Below are 19,737 nucleotides of genomic sequence, written 5' to 3' on the forward strand. Positions count from 1 at the left end.
ATCAATGGCTTTGACTTTGCTTTCAGTGGCAAAAATGATTTAGGGCAAAATCACTCACAGAAGGGAAAATCCTGCTTCCTTCTCCCACCTCAGCAGGCCCAAAATTCAGGGGAACCAATATCCTTCTCTGCTGCAGGGGAGGACAGCATTTAGGGGAGCAGCACGCTCATTGTCCTCATACAGAAGGGTTCAGAAGCAAGGGCTGAGGAGTGGTGGGGTTAATAAGGTCTCAAGCTGGCCCTGATTTTGCTCCCATGTAAGTCAATGAGACCCTACTTTTGCAATTGACTTCAACGAAAGCAGAAGCAGGACCTTAGTCCCTTCGATTTCCTCTCCTTCTAATTTTGCTGGAGTTGAGTTCCAGCTGGTTAATCAAATGTCTTTTGTGATGCAGGTGCCATAGTGTTTATTTTTATTAGTACACCAGATGCCATTTTTAGCTCTTTGGTCTTTGGGATGAATGAATACCAGTGCAGACATTAAACCATATGAAACGGGTGTATTTAACCTCACCATTTATTTTTACTTCCCCGTATCCAAATAATCAGGATGTGGTTATCTGCAAGGTGATAGACGGCGACTTTTCATTTCAATGCACAGCCAAGTACAAAAATACACATTATAAAGCACCACAACGGGGGGAGGGGGAGGGGGAGAGGGGTACCGTGGGCCAGATGCTCAACTGCTGTAAATTGGTGTAGCTCTGTTGGCTTCTGGATCACTGCTCAGAATGTGTGGACACATCAGTCTCACCTTATTCATTCCTTTGTCTCTCTCTCCTTTGACTCCTCTGGAGTTATTCTGGTTCATATCAGCCATTTCCTAAACCTTATGGACAAAAGAAAAGGGTATGAAACCAGATAACAAAAGCACATGTAAAAATAATTAAAATTAACACCATTTTTATACCTTCCTCTACAGCGTCTGGTACTAGCAAATGTCAGTACAAGGGTAATAGGCAAGGTGGCTTGTTGTTCTGATCACTTAAGGGAAAGCCCGTGTGAGAAGCAGAGAAATTAGGGTGACCAGATGTCCTGATTTTATAGGGACAGTCCCGATTTTTGGGTCTTTTTCTTATATAGGCTCCTATTACCCCCCACCCCCGTCCCGATTTTTCACACTTGCTGTCTGGTCACCCTAAGAGAAATGAAGACACATGTTATAGCTGGACTTTTAAAACAGGAGTCCAAACACTTTGCTTCGTCTCTCTTGTAGTGTGGGAAACAAGAGCAAAGTCAAACATTTCTGCTGGGTATATTCTGCCCGATCTCGTGAGAGATCTGCGAAAGTGAGGCTAAAACAACTCTCGTACATCATCAGAATATATTTACACAGCCTTTCTATTTCTGCCAGCTCCAGCAGGAGAGTCAACAGAGAGTGGCAGAGTCAGAGCTGAATAATGCTCTCTGGGGCTGGGCATGGAAAGAAGATTAACAAGCAGATTAGCAGATTTCTTTTGGGGCTGGAGGCCCCAACCCAACTCCCATTCAAATCAATGGCAAGATTCCCAGCCAGGTCGGTGTGAGCTGGATCAGCTCCTAAGCATCAAGGAAGGCAGGATCGGGCACTAAGCTATGAGTCAGGGGGTCTTCGTGGCTCTGCTGAGTGACCCTGGGCAAGTCATTTCCCCTCCGTGTGTCTGGTCTGTTTGGAGCTGGCTCATCCTTGTCCTTGTAACCGCTCTCTGCTGCCCTTGTCACGTGCCCTTCCTCCTCTGTGCGTGTCGGTGGGGAGTGATTAAATAGGTTGTTCTGCTTTGCAGATGCTGCAGATTCGGTTTGGGGTGGTGCACTTTGTCCTGGCGCTTACTCTGCTGCGGTGGCACACCGGCACTGCTGTCCTCGCTGAGGCAGCTCCACAGGTAAGAGGCTATTCCTGACACTGCCGCATGCACCTTCCCTTCCTGGGGAGCTCGAAGCCAGGGACAGCTGGAGAGGCAGGTATCGCCTTAGGATGGGGCTGAGATGGGCAGCGGGCTCTAAGGGCGGTGTTCGAGTTAGGCTGTGACGGAACCACGTGCCGAGTGTAAGGGGTGGCACAGAGCTGCGCTGCCCCAGGAGCAGAGGAGAGGATGACATATGAACCAGAGTCACCGTGTCTCCCCCGCCACTCACTCGCTGTGGGGAGGAAGAGTAGGGTACTTCATCCCGCCCTGTGGAGTAACTCCCCCCCTCCCCCTTGGCACCAGCTATTCTGGCCCGGGATTAGGGGAGGAGGACGCAAGGCTGGCACCCTCTCTGCCCCATCCGTGACCACTTATTCGCAGTGGGGAGTATCGGATGGTGATCTGAGGAAGATGGGGATCTGCTTATCAAGAGACAAACAGGTGAAATTCATCAGATAAAAGTTGTGACGATTTACCCAGCTCCATGGAGACTGAGTAAACAGGCAAATACTTTGCTCAAATGATGGATTCCCTGACATCTTTCCAGGAGCCCAAGGATTGCACCATGTTGTTCTTTAGCAGGTGCAGCCTGTGCAGGCCAAAAAGCCACATATCATCCTGCTTATTTATTTGAGTGGACTTCAGCTGGGATCAAGAAGGAGCATTGGATGGAGACCTATAGTCCTGCCATTAAAGCTGTGGGATTCTGTGGGCCACACTGTAAAACATGAATGGGGCACATCTGACCCAGAGGCCAGACTTTGGGCACTCTTTATTAGAGGAATTAAAATACAGTAGGGCTGGTAGGGAAATGTTTTTATTTTCCATAGAAAACCAAATTTTTGGTCCAAAAATCAAAAACTGAAAAAATGAGAGCCAAAACCCAACAGATGTTGATTCAGACATGGCACCCCAGTGCCTCAGGGGAATTGTAGTTTGAGTGCCACTTGCTCTCAATCTCTTCTGTGGGCTGGACTCCCTGGCCGGACTACATTTCCCATGATGCACCATGATCTGCCCTCTTGCTGTGCCATTGCAATGCAACATGGGAACTGCAGTCTAGCCGGAAGACCAGCACAGAGGAGAATAGATTCATGAGACACCCAAACAACTCCCATCAGGCTCTGAAACAGCATTTCTGAATCAATATGTTCTGTTTTGACAAAGTCAAATTTCTCTTCAGAAAGCTGACCCCTTGATAACAAAATTTGTTTAGTCAAAAAAACAATTTTGATGGAAAAATTGCAACCAGCCCTAAAAGCCATCAGGAGTTTATAATTTTGAACAGGTCTCAGCTTCTAAGGATTTTGCCTTCATATCTGGCAAGATCTTCTGTTAAAGTGGGTTATATATGAAGGGTTTTAAATGGTTAAAGCTTTCAAGTTTCCTTGAAAGTTTTTTAATCTTCCTTAAAGTCTCATCAGACTAGTGTTCACATGTGCAAAAGAGTTTCCTAAATGAACTACTTTTAAACCCTCAAACAACCTAATAAACACATCCTACCTGTGATCTATGTGGAATGCATACAGTTCACGTAGCTCTACATGTATATGGACTTGTAGAACTTCCCTGATGGCTTGTTAAGATCAAGGGAAACCCGTTTGTTCCAGATTACACACTTTACAAATATTGCGGTGTAATGCAGCAATTCAGGAGCATCCTTTCTATCCTTAGCAGTGGGTTCCATTTCCTCATCCAATCCATGACCATCCAACCTAATGAGATATTTGTAAACTCCATTTCTTTAATGATTTCTGACTGGCTCCCTGAATGCACACAGCGGAAGCACAAAAGGAAGGAGGTTAGGTAATTCATCTGCATTTTTCAAATATAGGCCGCATGAATGTGGATATTCTTACAGTAACTACAGAAGAAATGCTGCTACTATCTTACCTTTATATCTGAATCTGAATCATTCCTGGGATATCAGACCATGATATCCCAGGAACCATGAACAAGACTGCCTCAGCCCCGTCTTTCAGGCTGTTTGCTGGAATGGCTCCTTTGTTGTGTTTCTAACTTCACTCTTTCACAAGGACAAGTTGTTGGCCTATCACTCAATCCCTGACCTAGGGGACCAATGGCAGCTTTTCTTCTGGTCCCTATCCTTTGAGCTGTACGGCTTGGGTGGCCCTACCAGGAGTTAAAGTTCCCACCAGCATAGCTATCAGCCTTCCCACCGTGTCAAGGTGCTGTCCTCTGAGAAGGAGACATATATTGCCTTTGAAATGCTGCCTCCCTTGGAATTGAGCATAGTCACACAACAGAATAAAACCAGTGTCTAGGTCGGGAACTGAAGAAGAAGACTGTATCCAACTGAAAGTGAATGGGGAATTTGAAGTAGGCAGAGAATAATCACCTACATTATCGTTGAGCAAGACACTGAGGCTAACATCCTTAATCTGCTGAAAAGTGCCACAGACTCTTTAATGACCAAAAGTGGTCAGGGCATCAGCTTTAATATCTGTTTTTAAAAAGACTAACCATGGAGCAATATTTTTTGCCTCTTACAAAGCAGAGCAAATTGTTTCATTGTCTGTTTTTATGTCTTCGGTATTGACAGAGGCCAGTCAGTATTTGTCAGCTACCCAATATGCATAAATATAGTCTAGTAAGGGTGTTAACTCAATGTCATAAGAACATAAGAACGGCCATACTGGGTCAGATGAATGGTCCATCCAGCCCAGTATCTTGTCTTCCGACAGTGGCCAATGCCAGGTGTTTCAAAGGGAATGAACAGAACAGGGCAATCATCAAGGGTCCTAAATGAAGTTCAAAAACCATCCTGCCTATCCAAATTCCCTGTAAGTTTCAAGAGGATACGCTGTTCTTTATTTCCTGTCCTAAACGTGCATAAGGCTGCCATGCCATGTCCTACCTCTGAATTGGTAGCATTTCAGTGCTAGGTGAAATTATTTTGATGTATTCTTTTCATAACAATTTGTCAAACTTGTAAAGTGATTGGGGATGGAAAATACTGTATAGGCATGTATTACAGCTGGTCATAAACCAAAAATCAGTTTCCTGAAAATGTCAGATTTTTGAAGCTGTTTTCATTTCAAAAAGTTTGAAAATAAAAATTTAATTTTCCCTCCAAAATTCATAGAATTATTTAATTGAATTTCAAAAAAATATTGAATAGATTATTAAAAATGTTATTGAAATGATTATGGAAAGTTTTTGTTTACCAAAACCCAGGTTTCAGTAAATAAAAAATGTTGATAACCATTTTGAATAACATTTTAGAGAAAAATTTCAATTAAAACGTCACGCAATTTTTTGTGAAAAATGAAGAATTTCAACAATGTCAACAACCTTACATTAAAAAAATTCCTCTTGGAAAAGTGGCCAATTTTCAATAAGAAATCTTCTCATTCAAATGATTTCCTCCAGCTTTAGTATTTGTCGGTTCTAATGTATTTCTGGGCTGTACCAACCACTGTACTCACTGTGCTGATTGAAATTCTTTACCTGAAACAGAAACATCAAGCAAACCCATCCCCTCTTCCTTTGCAGCCCTTTGACTCTTCCATAGTAGTAGGCATGGAAGCACATTCCACATCCAGCGAAGAGAAGTCAGCCACTGACCTGGCAGCTAAGCTGCTGCTTCTTGATGAGCTAGTGTCTCTTGAAAATGACGTGATTGAGACCAAGAAGAAAAGAAGTTTCCCAGGATTTGGGTCTCCTCTCGACAGGCTTTCTGCTAGCTCGGTAGATCTGAAAGGCAAGCAGAGGTAAGCTGAGTGATCGGATGGTATAGTGATGAGAGCTATAAAGAATATTGTTAGATAGACCTTCCAAATGCAAGCTACTCATTTTCATTAGCTAGCTAGTTCTGTGGTCGGCTGTGGGTAATTCATTTGTCAGTATATTGAAGTCACTGCACACTACTCATCTTCTCAATGTTGCTGCAAGATTTATAGCGCTTCAGCTATGGTAAGTAATGCACTCTGCAGCTGATTTATCCTTGTAGCCCTAATCAACCTGCAAGAGACATCCAGGTAAACTTATTCCTCCAGCGCATCCTTTTCCATTCATGTTAATGGCCCTTCAGTTTAAAAGGCTATTTAGGCAGTAAAACTGTTCAAGGAATATATACTGTCTGGGGTTTAAAAGTGAACGGGGGTGGGGGGTAAATGTTTCCAAGAACAGATGGCTGGTGAGAGGGCATCTTACACAGCAAATCTTGACCGACACAGTAGTGCGCATACAGGTCATGGACAGTACATGATAGGAATGGCATCTTGAGTAAGGCCTTCAGGATCCTGGTCCATTGGTTTCACTGAGATTGGGTCTGAGCAAAGCCCTATACAGTGTACCTGTCCTACAACGCACCTGTTAATATTCAGGCCTGATATCTTGACTGTTCACCTAAGAGGAGATGTTGGAAAGAGCCAAGGAGATGAGAATTAAGAAGGTAAAGGAGATGCGTGTGGCTGCTGGGCAAGCCTCGCAGGGTGTCTGCTGTTCATCGTAACGAAAAGCCCTCACTGGGATCTCTCTCTTTCGCCTCCCCTGCTATTTGCTGCTGGTGACCATCTTCCCTCACCTTTCAGCCCCAATCCAGCCAAGCACTTAGTGACGTGCTTAAAGTTAGGCACTCGCTTAAGTGATTTGCTGGAGAGGGGCCTTCGTACGGATGGGTGAACAAAGTTAAGATCAAATAAAACCTGGCCCAAGCCTTCACCCAAAACTCACCACAAACCTGGAACCAGAATTTTTACTGAGGTCTGTAAAAGTTTGGCTGACTATGTTTAATTTGGAAGTGAAAAATATCCACTAGAGCTAGCCAACATTTTCCAACATTGGTTTTTTCAAAGACATTTTTGCAATTAACCAGCTTTAATACTCGCTCTGCACTTCCAGGCTCTGGCCAGTAGGGGTGAAAGGTGAAATGATTAAAACCTCAGGCAGGGTTTTTTGCCCTTACAGCTCACTATGAACTCAAAATGGGCCCATTTCTGTGAAAAGAAAATAACTGTGGTAAGTGCGTGGGGTTTTTAAGCAAAATTTGGCTGTTTTGGAGAGCAAAAATTAGCCCTTTTTTCAAAAGAAGCCGTGGAAATTCATACTTTAGATGTAAAAATATTGATTTGATCTAAATTACAGAGAAAACAAAATATCTGAGGAAGGGGAAGAGGAAGTTTAAGAAATGGGCCAATATTTCTCATGACATTTCTCAAATCAAAAACAGTTTCATCCAGGTCTAGCTGAACTCAGAAGTGCCAGAGTATCATCAAATATCTCCTTTCATGACATTTCCAGCCCCGGTTTCATTGCTTGGAGGAGCAGACAAGCTTTTGGCTCCTGGATGAACCAAATGTTGAAGCCATTTGAGTTTCTCTGATCACTACGTTTTACACAGTTACTGTTCTACCCAGGATCCTGGGGTCACCCTATACAATGACCACACTAGTGTACAGACCAAGGGAATGCTGTTTGGTCATATAGACCAAATCAGAAATGTTTCTTAGCGTCTATACGAGGGCAAGTGTAAACCAATGACAGAGTCTCTGCCTTCTCCAGTGGTGGGTCCACATGGGATGACAGTCTGCTGCTGTTACACCTTTAGCTCAAGGAGGTTTAGAGATCCTGAATGTAATGGCTTGAAAAACTCTCAGATGCTGAAAAAGACTTTACACCCTGTATTAATACAGTGCCGTGATATACACTCACATAGAAGAAACTTACAGCAGAGATTGGGTGAAATGCTGCTAGTCCCATTGAAGTCAATGGCAAAGTGGCCATTCACTTCATCCCGGATTTCACCTATTCTTTGTTAACATTAAGAAGCTTTGGAAAGCATAGCCAAAAGCAAGAAAGGACGAGCTTTTAGATGAGATTTGAAGTGATGGAGACTCCAGTAAGCGTCACAAAGGCATAAATAATGTTTTTAAACAAAATTCCGTTTGATTTTCCTGCCCAATACCAAGGCCTGCTTGGTCGACAGGCGAAAATGCACAGAAGCTCAGCAGACAGACACTCTGCAGGATGGGCTGAAAGTCCCTGTCATTGCTGCAGATGGCCACAAGAGGGATCAGCTCAGCCGTAAAACGCGTTAACTTTGTTCCAATGCTTTCGATGGGAAACATCAGGCCCAAATTAAAGAATTCTGGGGTCCTGACCACTATAGAAATTGGGGGGCTCCCCAGATTCCTTAAATTGTTACCGCCCCTTATGTACCCAGCCCCATACAGACCCCTAAATGCCCTGCACCTCACATCTACCCCAACAACCCTCCACCAGCCCCCAGTGATCCCGAGAGCTCCCCCACGCACTTCCCAGCAGCCCTGACGTACATCCCGCTGATTGCAGCCCCCAACACTGCAGCCCCACCAGCCACAGCCCCTAGCATCCCCCATTCACCGCCAACATCCCAGCCCCCAACCCCACTGCCCCCAGGACCCTCCTGGCCACTCACCGGCACGTCCCCACAACTCAGCACTCCACTCCGGGTGACAGTGGCTCCCATCGCCCACGCTATGCTCACAGGCTTGGCCTGGCCTCTCCTCCGACATGATGGAGGGGCAGCCGGGCCAAATCTGAGTGAGTGCCATTGTGATCTGGGGCACCGCATCATAGCGCTACTCGGTTTGGGTTTTTTTCTGGTGGCTGGGGGCTCCTCTGAGATGGGTCCCTCTGCAGGTGTGCTAACTGCACCTTGGTTAGGCCGGGTCTGGGGCCCGTGTGACAGTTTGGGTTTTGAGTTCCAGTTTTACAGTGAATTTAGCGATGCTGAAAGGCACCAGATTGAAAGCTCTGGAAAAGTAAGTCCTCCTTATACCCAACCAAACACAGACAGGGAGCAGAACTGCATGCTGCCCTGATGCCTCTGATTCCCTCGCAGGGGTGCGTCGTCGTTAGGAAAAAAAGGTGTGTTCTTAACACAAGGTCAAACCTTGGCAAAGACCAGGGCAAGTGGCAATTTTCACATGTTTTAGTAGGATGAGTTAAAGACTTTGGAGGAATCCTATAGAATATCAGGGTTGGAAGGGACCTCAGGAGGCCATCTAGTCCAACCCCCTGCTCAAAGCAGGACCAATCCCCAGACAGATTTTTACCCCAGTTCCCTAAATGACCCCCTTAAGGATTGAACTCACAACCCTGGGTTTAGCAGGCCAATGCTCAAACCACTGAGCTATCCCTCCCCCCTATGGTTCAGCTTGATCCACTAACTCTTGTGAAAACTTCAAACTGCCTGATCTTCACTAGGATTTTACTACCTTGAGTTCAGAACATGCCTTGTTTCCTAGTGAAGACAAGGCCGAAGAGAGCGAAGAGAGTTCATTTTCCAGTCCTCCATCTCTTTGTAAAGTTTCTCCAAGGACAAAAATTAGGATTAGTCCCCAGGTGGGAATTCACTAGGTGTTTGCAGAAACACCATGGTTTTTATTGCAAAGTGGCGGTGCTTTTATGGGTGAAATGCGAGTTCCTCCACTCTCAAAATCCGTGCTCAGTTTTTCCTGCAACATTGTTTTGTTTTTCCTGCACGCATGGCTGTATTGGTCATGATGAAAGACACAAGGGAAGGTTTCGTTAGGAATAGCTCACCTTTTGGTTTTGTTTGTTTAAAAACAGTGATTGAAATCTCATGCTCATGTTTGCAGCTATTGAGTTGTCTAAACGTTGCATTGCAAACAACCGTTTTAGAAAGGAGACTGGAAAACACCTATTAGGTCTCCTCTATTTCATCCCTTCTACCCCCTGCAGGATGCTTCTCCTGTACCTTTCCCCCACGTGACTTACGGACTCTAGTTCTAAATGTCCAAAACAATGGACCACCCTCGCCACACGCACTTCATTTCAGAGAGCGTCCCGCAAGCTAATGTTTGAAAACTGGTGAAGTGACTACACAGAATGATTTAAAAAAACCCAAGTCACAGCCAGGAAAGCCTTTGCCCCAGGACTGCCCGGGCGAGGGGAGAAGTGACCGTAGACCACTGCTGAACCACCCAGCTTCTGGGCTGCTGAAATGGCCTCGGGCATAAGTTAGAGCAGCCCCCAGGGCTGCCTACGGATTACACTGCAGCCCAAAGCTCTATGGCTACTCTCCTCCTGCCCCTGGCATTAACCCAACGCTCCTTCTGCACCGGGGGAATTCACCTGCGGCCTGTCGATGCGCATGTCCTGCCCCATGTGCTGCCACAGTGTTGTCCAGGGGAGACAGGATCAGCCCCTAATGTTTATCACAAGAAAGTAAAACACAATAATACTCAGCACGTAGAGCCCGGCCCACCCTGGGGCTCAGCCCGGATCTGGGCCCCCGGAGCTTGGAGTCGGACCCTGCCTAAGGCATCCTCTGCTCCTTACAGCCCTTCCCTTGAGCCCGTCTTCTAGGGGAGTGGGGAGCTGAGTTTGAGTTAACCCTTTGTTCACCCTGGCACATAGCCGTGGTTTGCAGTCAGGCCGATTTCCTGGGTTTCACCCTCTATTTCCCATCCCACCCCCCTCCCTTTCCTCCCTATGGCCTCCCTCAATAATTCTCTCTGGCCTTGATTTTCAGACCCTTTAGGGACTTGGCTCCACCTCCATCTACCTTTCCTCAGAACCCATAATCCGTCCCGCCCCATAACCTTTCTGGGCTTGGCCACCCCGTACGGCAGGGGGAGGGAACATGGTGGAAGAGCTGGGCATCTGCAGAGTTTAGGGAAAGGGCAAGTGATCTTCATGGGAGCCCCAAATGCAAGGGGCGTCTGGACAGTCAAACGGAGCAGAGTTTGGCTCTGACTTAGGCTCGGATCCTGCCCTTTGTTTCGAATGAATTAAATTGGCGGCGGGGAGGAGGTGCTCTCAGTGCTAAAGCCCCCCTGGAGTTATACTTAGTAAGCTACTGACTGAGCGCGGAGCCGAGCTGCTGCCACTTGAGTTGAGGACGGAAGAACGTGTCTGAGGAGATTTCAAAGGGCCTGGAATTCTGTGGGTTTGAAACGTAACCGCGGATCCAGCCCTCTTTCCTCGAAAGGCCTCGTTTTTTACTAACACTGGCCCTGTAACATTCTCAGCCTCGCCTGCGGGCCAAGGGAACGCTCCTGTGGATTCCCCGGGGCTGCCAAAGACGGTCGGAGAAACGCGGTGCATGCCAGCAAGTGCTGCTCCTTGCTAACGGCGCTGGCACGGGTGTGCAGCCAGCAGCCTACCAGTGGGAGGAGAGGCCGGTCAGGGTTAGCAGGAAAAGCTGACAAAGTTGCAACTGTTCGCTGGAGGTGTGAGAGAGGCACGAGGAAGCGGGGAAGGGAGAGTGAGATCAGAGGAGACAGGGAGAGGGCCTGGAGGAAGCCTGGGGCAGGGCTGGGTGCAGACTGGGAACCTGGAGACAAGGAAGCGAAATCGGTTTCATTTTACAGGCTTGTAAACATAAACACGAGCAACATAAAAAGAGGGGGATCAGTTCAGCACTGCCATGCGGCCCTCTGCGCCACCGGGGCTGGTGCAAAGGGGCCATATGGGAGGCCTCCGTCCCCCCAGAATAACCCCAGCATGTGGGGCTACTACAGCAGGTACAGAGACAGCGCTCCAGCATCTTTGCTGCAGGCCCCGGTGCAAGGGACACTGGGGGCAGAGGAGGGAGGAGGCAGATCAGGAGTGGGAGGAGGAAGAGGAGAAGAAGGCTGGAGCGGGCTAGTCACCCCGCTCGCGCCTGCAGGAGCTAAGAACAGCCCATGAGAGGGCTGTGGCTGGGGCAAGCAGCTCCCTGGCTGAGAGGGAAGTCAGGCTCAGCTGGGGCCACGCCCCAATTAAGGCCCAGCTGGTCCTATAAAGGCCAGGGCAGCCAGAAGCCCAGACAGTTCTCTCCCTGCTTTAGAGAGAGAAGGGCCTGGCTGCCTGGAGCTGAGGGGTACCTGAGGGAAGCAGGGCTGGAGGAAGGCTAAAGGAGCTGGGAAGCTCTGGCCTGGGAACCCTCCAGGCTGCAGGCCTAGAGTAAGGCCAGCTAGGTACTAGGGTTGCAAAGGGACAGCCCTGGGTAGGCAGAGGCAGCAGGTCCAACCCCCCCTTGCCAGTGATGAGTGGCTGATACTGCAGTCTGCCCCAGGGAGCGGGGGCTTGATAGTGACTGGCAGTGGCCTGGTACTGAGGCGAGGTGGGGACAGTGGGTGGGGGTTCCCCAGGGAGGGGAGACCCAGATCTGTGGGGTACTGCCAGGGGGCAGCATCCCAGTAAGAGGGGCACGGGGCCAGAGGAGAGGTGGATCACTGGCCTGCAGAGGGCGCTCTGGATGCTGGATGAGCTGATTCCCTGAAGCAACCAGTAGGAGGTGCTGCAGGGGTGAGTCTGCACCCCTACAAAGGCATAATGGGAGTGTACTTACCCCAGGTCGTGTAGGATGGAACATCAGTTGTGCCAACACAACACTTGTTGCTTCTTTGGCACTAGGAGACGAGTCCATCCTTCTCGATATTTTCCTGCCGTTTGCAACATTTGGAGGGACTGTTCAGTTTTGCTGCGACACATTGGCAAGGTCGGATTTGCTGCAGTGACTCAGACTGATGGTTCATTGTCTTTGGTGTTTTTGTCTCTGACAGAGGGGTAGCCGTGTTAGTCTGGATCTGTAAAAAGCAACAAAGAGTCTGACGAAGTGGGTATTCACCCACGAAAGCTTATGCTCCAATACATTTGTTAGTCTATAAGGTGCCACAGGACTCTTTGTTGCTTGTCTCAGACAGTGGACAATGCTGAGTGCTTCAGAGGAAGGTATAAAACCCCACAAAATACCTGACTGTGCACCATTGTACTTTGGAGGAGGACAGGATGACCACTTTATGACCTGAAAAATAAGGTTTCCCAGCCCTTGTAACTTAATATTTGATATTTGCCTTAATAATATCCTGCAGCAGTGAGTTCCATGGGTGAATGAAACTTTGCATAAATACTATTCCTTTTACATTTTAAAAATCTTTTTCTTCTTCTTTGAATAGTAGATGAACAACTACCAAATGGGGATAATGGACCAAATTCAGCCTTTCTGTAAACAGCTGCGACTCTATGCTCCCAGCAGGGGTAGCTTTTCCTATAGAGGCTGCAGTTTATGAAATGCAAAACACCTTATTTTGAGTAACTGTCCAGAAGCTCCAGTTTTAACAACCGAGCTGCCCTGACCAAACCCCATTGCCAAGACTGGTGTGAAATGGAGGAAGCAAAGATGTAATCACTTTTAGGTTACTCCTGTGAAGTATCCTTACCAGTTTTTGCCCTGTTCTTTTGTGTAGGAAGGTGGTGGAGTTGCCCAAGCGACGATTTGGAATTCCTCTAGACCGAATCGGAACGAACCGTCTCGCCAGCACCAGGGGTTAGCAGATGGTGCAAGTAAGTCAGGTTCACCAAAGCAATGTTCAGGCATCACGTAGGCGCCTGGGATCCAGTGCTGCTCTCGGTTACAGACCCGCAAGCTCATGTGATGTCAGTGGATTTGGAAGGTCAGATCTGTGGAAAGATGGCTTCATGTCATCAGGAGGGGGGACCTGGTAACAGTCTTCAAATAGGTTAAGGTCTTGTTATAAAGGGGACTGTGATCAATTGTTATCCATGTCCACTGGAGATAGGACAAGAAGTAATGGACTTAATCAGTAGCAAGAGAAATGTAGGTTAGATATTAGGAAAAACTTTCTAGCTCTAAGGGTAGTTAAGCTCTGGACTAGGCTTCCAAAGGAGGTTGTGGAATCCCCTTATTGGAGGTTTTTAAGAACAGAGTGAACAAACACCTGTCAGGGATGGTCTAGGTTTACTTAGTCATACCTCAGCACAGGGGGCTGGGCTAGACGTCTTCTTGAGGTCCCTTCCAGCCCGACATTTCTATGAGTCTATATAACATTGCTTTATCTCTGTGTATTTAGCTTTGATGCCTTAAGAAGTTAAGAATTTGTAACCCCCACAACAAATCGAATACACCTAACTTTGCTTGTCTTTCATAGACCTTTTTAGAGTATCTTTGTCTGGGGCTTTGAGGACAATGTAACTTTCACTGCTTTTTTTTTTTTTTTTTTTTCTGCAGGTGCATCTATGCTGGATGATTGATGCTGTATTGGGAATGTCACAGAGATATGGAAGATGCTTCAGAGAGTGTCTTGTCATTGATTAATGATTCAACATTTAAGGAATTGACCTGCTGCAAAATCTATTTCACATTGCATTTTACAAACAATAACAGATTCCATCCATCAGATCAGAACATTCTCACAGTGATGTTTTGGTCTGACAATAAAAGGGAACAGAAAATGAGTGTATATAATTTCACTGCATGAACTTGTTTTTTTTTTTTAAACTCATAAGTTTCTTATCCTAGCAAGGACTATTAGAATTTTTGAAGAAAAATAAAACTTTTAGAGATGCCAACAGCACTCTATGGAAGGCAGAATTGCTTTGTAAATTTCACTCAAGAGGGTTGGTTATTCGTTTCATATGGCTAAGAGAAAGATTTACTGGTTAAGGGGACAAATCCAGCTTTTATTCAGTCCTTATTCAGGCAAAACTTTTACTGATGTCAGCAGGAGTTTACTGAATAAAACCTGTGTAAATACCTTAGGATTTAGCCTGATACTTACAACAGAGGTAAGGCAAAGTTTGTTACATCTATGTCATGAATCTTTTCATCTGACAGACACTGAAACTTGGTGAGGCTGTTACTTCCCTTACACCTCTGAGCTGATTAGTTCCTTTCACTCCTTCTTGTACATACGTGGGATGAACTGGAGGTGCCCTCCAAGTAGGAGGTGACACGGCCCCTGAGCCATCTTCATAGAGCACCTGGCTTTAGCTTCCTGAAGTGTTTGGGGCAAGGAGATTCCACCCCCTCTTCCTTCCTTCCTGCAAAACATTACCGGGAACAGAGATGTGGCTCAATCCCAGTGTTTGGATTTGCATCCAGATCTGATTTTTCCAGAAGCTGAGGGTATTCAGTGCTGGAATTTGGGTCCAGCCCATTACAAAGAAAGGGGAGCCACCTGGATAGCTCAGATCAGGATCCAAACTCCAAGGGTGATTTGTACTAATCTGTCATCAGGAATAATCATCCAGGAAAGGAACTATGTCAGGATGGGACCACAGGAGGCTGGGCCATACCAGGGTCTTTCTCTTAGGTGTGACTGCAGCAAGCAGCAATGTGCCACAAAACCCAGTTTTAGGCAGGTGGGCTGTGGCCTATGTGGAGTAGTGAATTAAGCATCCACCTTCTGATCTCATGTACTATGCAGAGGAGGGAGACAGGCTACCAGTGGAAAGTTGGCTGAGTAGGGAGGAATCCGGCCAACTCCCCAAGAGGAACTAATGTTTGCTGACAGTTCCTACCCTCCCTCCCCCCTCCGCTCCCCGTGACTGGAACTGGAGCTGGTTGAAAACAAGGAATTTTCACAAAAATCTTTATTTTTGTCAACATTTCTAGTTTAGAAAACTTCTCGATTCTTACAAAGCTGTGGCCTCATAGGATTTCAGAGCTGTAGCCTGTCACAAATCTGTACTCCAAGGCACTTTGACCTTCACAGCTCCATAGCTCTACTGTTTGTTGTGTCTGCCTTTGAATGGATCGTGGGATGGCACGCACCAATTTTCTCTGTCAGATACGAAAAGATGGGTTTGGTTGTCAGTTCTCTGCCTTTTTAAATATATATATATATATATATATATATAGCGATTATCTTTTAACCACTAATGTTGTAGCATAGTCACAAACGATCACAGCCCCAGACTGAAATCTGCAATGTTACAGAAAGAAAGAGATATGACGAGTCGCCTCATTCATTTACTCCCGTTTTTCTGGGGTCTGCTGAAATTGATGTTGAATTCTGCTTATTTCTTTAAACGTGCAGTCTGAGCGGGTTACACTCCTGGGGAGGCTCAGACTGGAGAGATCCAGACCTAATGCATTATGTTGGGAATGCTAAAACTACGTTACAATAAAATGTACTGTGTAACTATTGGCCAGCGTTAGCCCTTTTCTCTGTTCTAACCACAGATAAATGTTGCAGTCTACAGGCATGTACAGAAATATCTCCACTGTGGAGGAGAACATTAAACATGGGGAAGGAGTGTTCTTTGTTGGTAATAGCATGAAACTGGGAGTCAGGACTCCTGGGTTCTATTCCAAACTGCCACTGGATTGCTTGTTTTACTGTGGCCAAATCACGTAGCCTCTCTTTGTCTCAGTTCATGCACCAATGCCTAACTCGAAAGGGTGTTCTGAGGCTTAAATTTGTTTGCAAAGCACTTTTTAAATCCATGGATGAAAAGTCCTATTTAAATAGGAAGCATTAGGAGGCCTATGAAAGATCTGTGTTAAAACTGGAGAGAAAAGAGTAAGACTGGGCACCACTGCGGTTCTCACAGACAAATCACACTGGCCAAGGTCTTTGTACGTAGCATGGAGGTTAGCAAACATGAGGTGATGATACTGTGACATGTACTGTGTAGCAACTTTACCTGTTTTCCTCTGTTCACAAAACCATTCAGATGCCTTTGGGGGGGTGTCTGCTAATAAATCAACACAACTGAACAGACCATCTTGTGGAAATATGTTTACAATGTCTTATGTGTGGTCCCTGAGTATCAGGATTCTCAGAGCAGCAAATCAGCTCACATTATTGCCACGGACAAAGTGTGGTTATGGTGAGAAAACATGGCTGTCCAAGTGGCACCTGAGGGAGATAAAGATTTCTCTTCTCCAAGTTGCAGAGGAAAGTGCAAGAAACTTCATTTAGAGACTAACTTGCCCCTGGAGGCTGTTTCTACTTAACCCAAGGCTCTTGGTGGTTGCTTTATACTTTCCTACTCAGTCTCACTGTTCCCTGTGGCACGATGCTGTCCTGGCAGCCTGACAGCAGCAGGGCATGGAGCTGCAAAGGGGACGGCAGAACCACAATCTGTCATTCGAGAGAGGTAGGAAGGGGGACAAGCTGCCTCCTATACACCACAGCCTCAATCTGATGACTAAGACACATGTCAAGCCCCTCGGCCTTCCCAGCCAGCTGCCATGAATGCTGGAGCCCAAGCCCCATAGCCTGTGAACTCGAGAGGCCGCCATTAAAGGGTCAGCAATGAACTCGATGCAAGAATCACTGGGTGAGGTTCTCTGGCCTGTGTGATGCAGGAAATCAGAGTAGATGATCCTAACGGGTCCTTCTGGCCTTAAAAATCTACATTTAGTAACATTCACCACACCACGGTATGTCATATTGATCACTGCAGCTACCGAAGAACAGGGAAGTGCTGCGGTACCTCAGATGCTGCCATGTGGGTACACACCAACTGTGTAATAGCTGCAAACATCTGATTCCCTTTGCAGACTCTCTACTCCTCATGCTGCTAAGGTCACGGCCGGGCTGCAGAACCCAGCTGGCCTTTGCTACCCTGGCCATTAGAAAACCTGGCTCGTCACTGGTGAAACTGCACTCAGTTGATCTGAAAGCCAGTGAGAGGCATAAGTATAGAGCCCTGAACAGGTCCCCAAACTATTGTGACTACACAACTCTTTTAAGAGAGCTATTGCTCTGAAGAATGGGCTGTGATTAGTCCTGTCTCTTCGGCTTTTGTGATGGTAGAGAACACCACATGAAGGCACGTTTACACAGAGGCACTGAATATGGATCCATAATCAGCAGGAGAGTCCAAGTCCCAAAGAGTTAACTTTAGCAGCACGGTGTACTTTGGGTGTGATCAAACTGAGCTAATGTATGCAAACTGCTAATATATGCCAATGGCCTATATTCGATGTGTGCCAGCTTCGGCATCATAACAAGCCATGTAGTTCCCCTGTTCTTGAAGAACATCCAAGCTATTGGTGTAAACGTGCACCTTCTCTGCCAGAACTCAGGCAGCTGATGTCGGATAATAATTGATGCTTTGTGGGGAAGTGGTGTTTTTGAAGAATGTGTACCAGGCAACCTGCAGTTAAATACTATGGCTAGACAGGCCTGGAGACACACATCCAATTATAGCCCAAATCATTTCACTCATCCATACTGCAAAGCCAAATTCTGTTCTTACTGGGAATCTAACATTAACTCTATTGGCTTCAGCAGAGTGATCCTGGATTTACACTTGGGAATATGGCCCAGGAACTGGATGTATTTCATTTGCAAATAATTAACAAAATATTTTCTTCCTTGGTTAGTTGAACAAGTGCCCCTTTCCGATGAATGCCCGCAGAACCCACGGGCAGCAGTATGACATTGTGTGAATTCTATGCGTGTGGGTTTAGTTATGGGGTAGAGGGTGTAGCGGGATGGTCACCCACTCCTGCCTTAAAAGGCTTAAAACAGTCCGGGGAGAGGGCTGGGGCAGGGAAGGAAAAGTGGGGCTGATTGGGGAAAGCAGCTTCAGCTGGGGGCCATGCCCCAATCAGGCCGCGGCTGGCTTAATGAGGGCCCAGCTGGCCCTTATAAGAGGGCTGGGGCCAGAAGCCAGAGACAGACTCTCTCTAGCTTTGAGAGGGAGGGACCTGGCTGCAGGGAGCTGAGAGATGGTACCTGGAGTGGAGCAGGGCTGGGGGAAGGCCAAGGGAGCTGGGGAGCTCCGGCCTGGAAACCCCCCAGGCTGTGGCCTAGTGGAAGGCCAATTAGGTACTGGGGTTGCAGGGGGCAGCCCACGGGTAGGCAGAGGCAGCAGGTCCAAACCCCCCTTGCCTATGATGAATGGCTTTTACACTGCAGTCTGCCCCAGTGAGCAGGGGCTAGATGGTGACTGGCAGTAGCCCACGACTGAGGCCAAGTGGGGACAGAGGGTTGGGGGTTCCCCTGGGTGGGGAGACCCTGAGACTGTGGGGGCATTGCCAGGGGGCAGCACCCCAAAGACAAGGGGCACCGGGTCCTGGGAGGGACACGGGGGCCAGCGGCAGTGGGACACCGCCCTGCAGAGGGCACTCTGGAGGCTGGAAACGCTAATTCCCTGAGATGACCAGCAGGAGGTGCCGCAGGGGTGAGTCACACACCGTCCGAGAGGGTGAAGCCAGGAATGGGCAAAGCCCGGGTGAAGTCCACCCATGGGAGTCAGAACCCTAGGTAGGTTGGAACTCAAAGCGGTTGGACCAGTGGCTTAGCACTAGTCCACTTCCGTGTCGGAGATGAAGCCCTGATTCCCAAAACTGGTCAAAGGAAGCAGCTGCTACTTTTGTCACTGTTGAATACCCGGCTAGATAAACCATTGGTCTATTCCATTGTGGCTGTTTCTATGCTAAATTCTGTGCGAGTATGGAGGGAAGAACAGACCTGGACGCCTGGGCCATGCTAATGAAGGAGAAAGGAAACATCAGGGGACTCTGTGAAATATAAATCAGCATTTTACCTTTATTTGACTTATATCCTAAAGGAGCCGGTATTCTGGCCCTTTTCTCCTCTGAAGTAAAGACTGGAGGATACACACTGTGCACACCGACAGGACACAAATAGCGACAACACTACAAAGCTGTGGCAGCAAGGCAACCAAATCCGCACAATGCACTCAGCCCGCTATTATTCATCTTGTCAGTTAAACGGCAAACACATCCCCTCCCAGCTCCAGGCCTGCCACCGCCACAGGAGATGGGTGGTGCCATTGCCCTGGGCCCAGGTTTAGAAGGGGAATGGGACCCCGGACACCACAATGAATAGCAGCTGCAAAGAATGGTGCCTACGGGGCATTCCCCTCCCACACTCAGGGGGACTAGGCGAGGGTGAGGCACTAGGAGGACCTGGAGAAAAGAGGAGGCGAGGAAAAGTCAAAGTATAAGACCAAACCGGTGATAGACTGAAAGGAGACAGGGCAGGAAGATGCTATACAAAATGGAGGGGGAGGGAAGTATGAGGGGAAAAAGGGGTGAAACATGGGCGCTTCCCGGTCTTGTCCGAATTCCCGTCAATCCTGCCTAGCTCCTCGCTGGGAAAAGCACCCAA

General features: G+C 47.4%; 1 protein-coding gene across 1 annotated transcript; it reads left to right on the forward strand.

Annotated features, from left to right (window-relative positions):
• Nucleotides 1–1,762: 1,762 nt before the first annotated feature.
• OSTN (osteocrin) lies at nucleotides 1,763–13,174 on the forward strand. The gene is made up of 3 exons (XM_065410253.1): nucleotides 1,763–1,861; nucleotides 5,402–5,619; nucleotides 13,090–13,174. Exons 1-3 carry the CDS (start codon nucleotides 1,763–1,765, stop codon nucleotides 13,172–13,174), a joined length of 402 nt encoding a protein of 133 aa, XP_065266325.1.
• Nucleotides 13,175–19,737: the final 6,563 nt, after the last annotated feature.

This window comes from Emys orbicularis, chromosome 9 (assembly GCF_028017835.1).
Source record: "Emys orbicularis isolate rEmyOrb1 chromosome 9, rEmyOrb1.hap1, whole genome shotgun sequence".
Classification (NCBI taxonomy): domain Eukaryota; kingdom Metazoa; phylum Chordata; order Testudines; family Emydidae; genus Emys; species Emys orbicularis.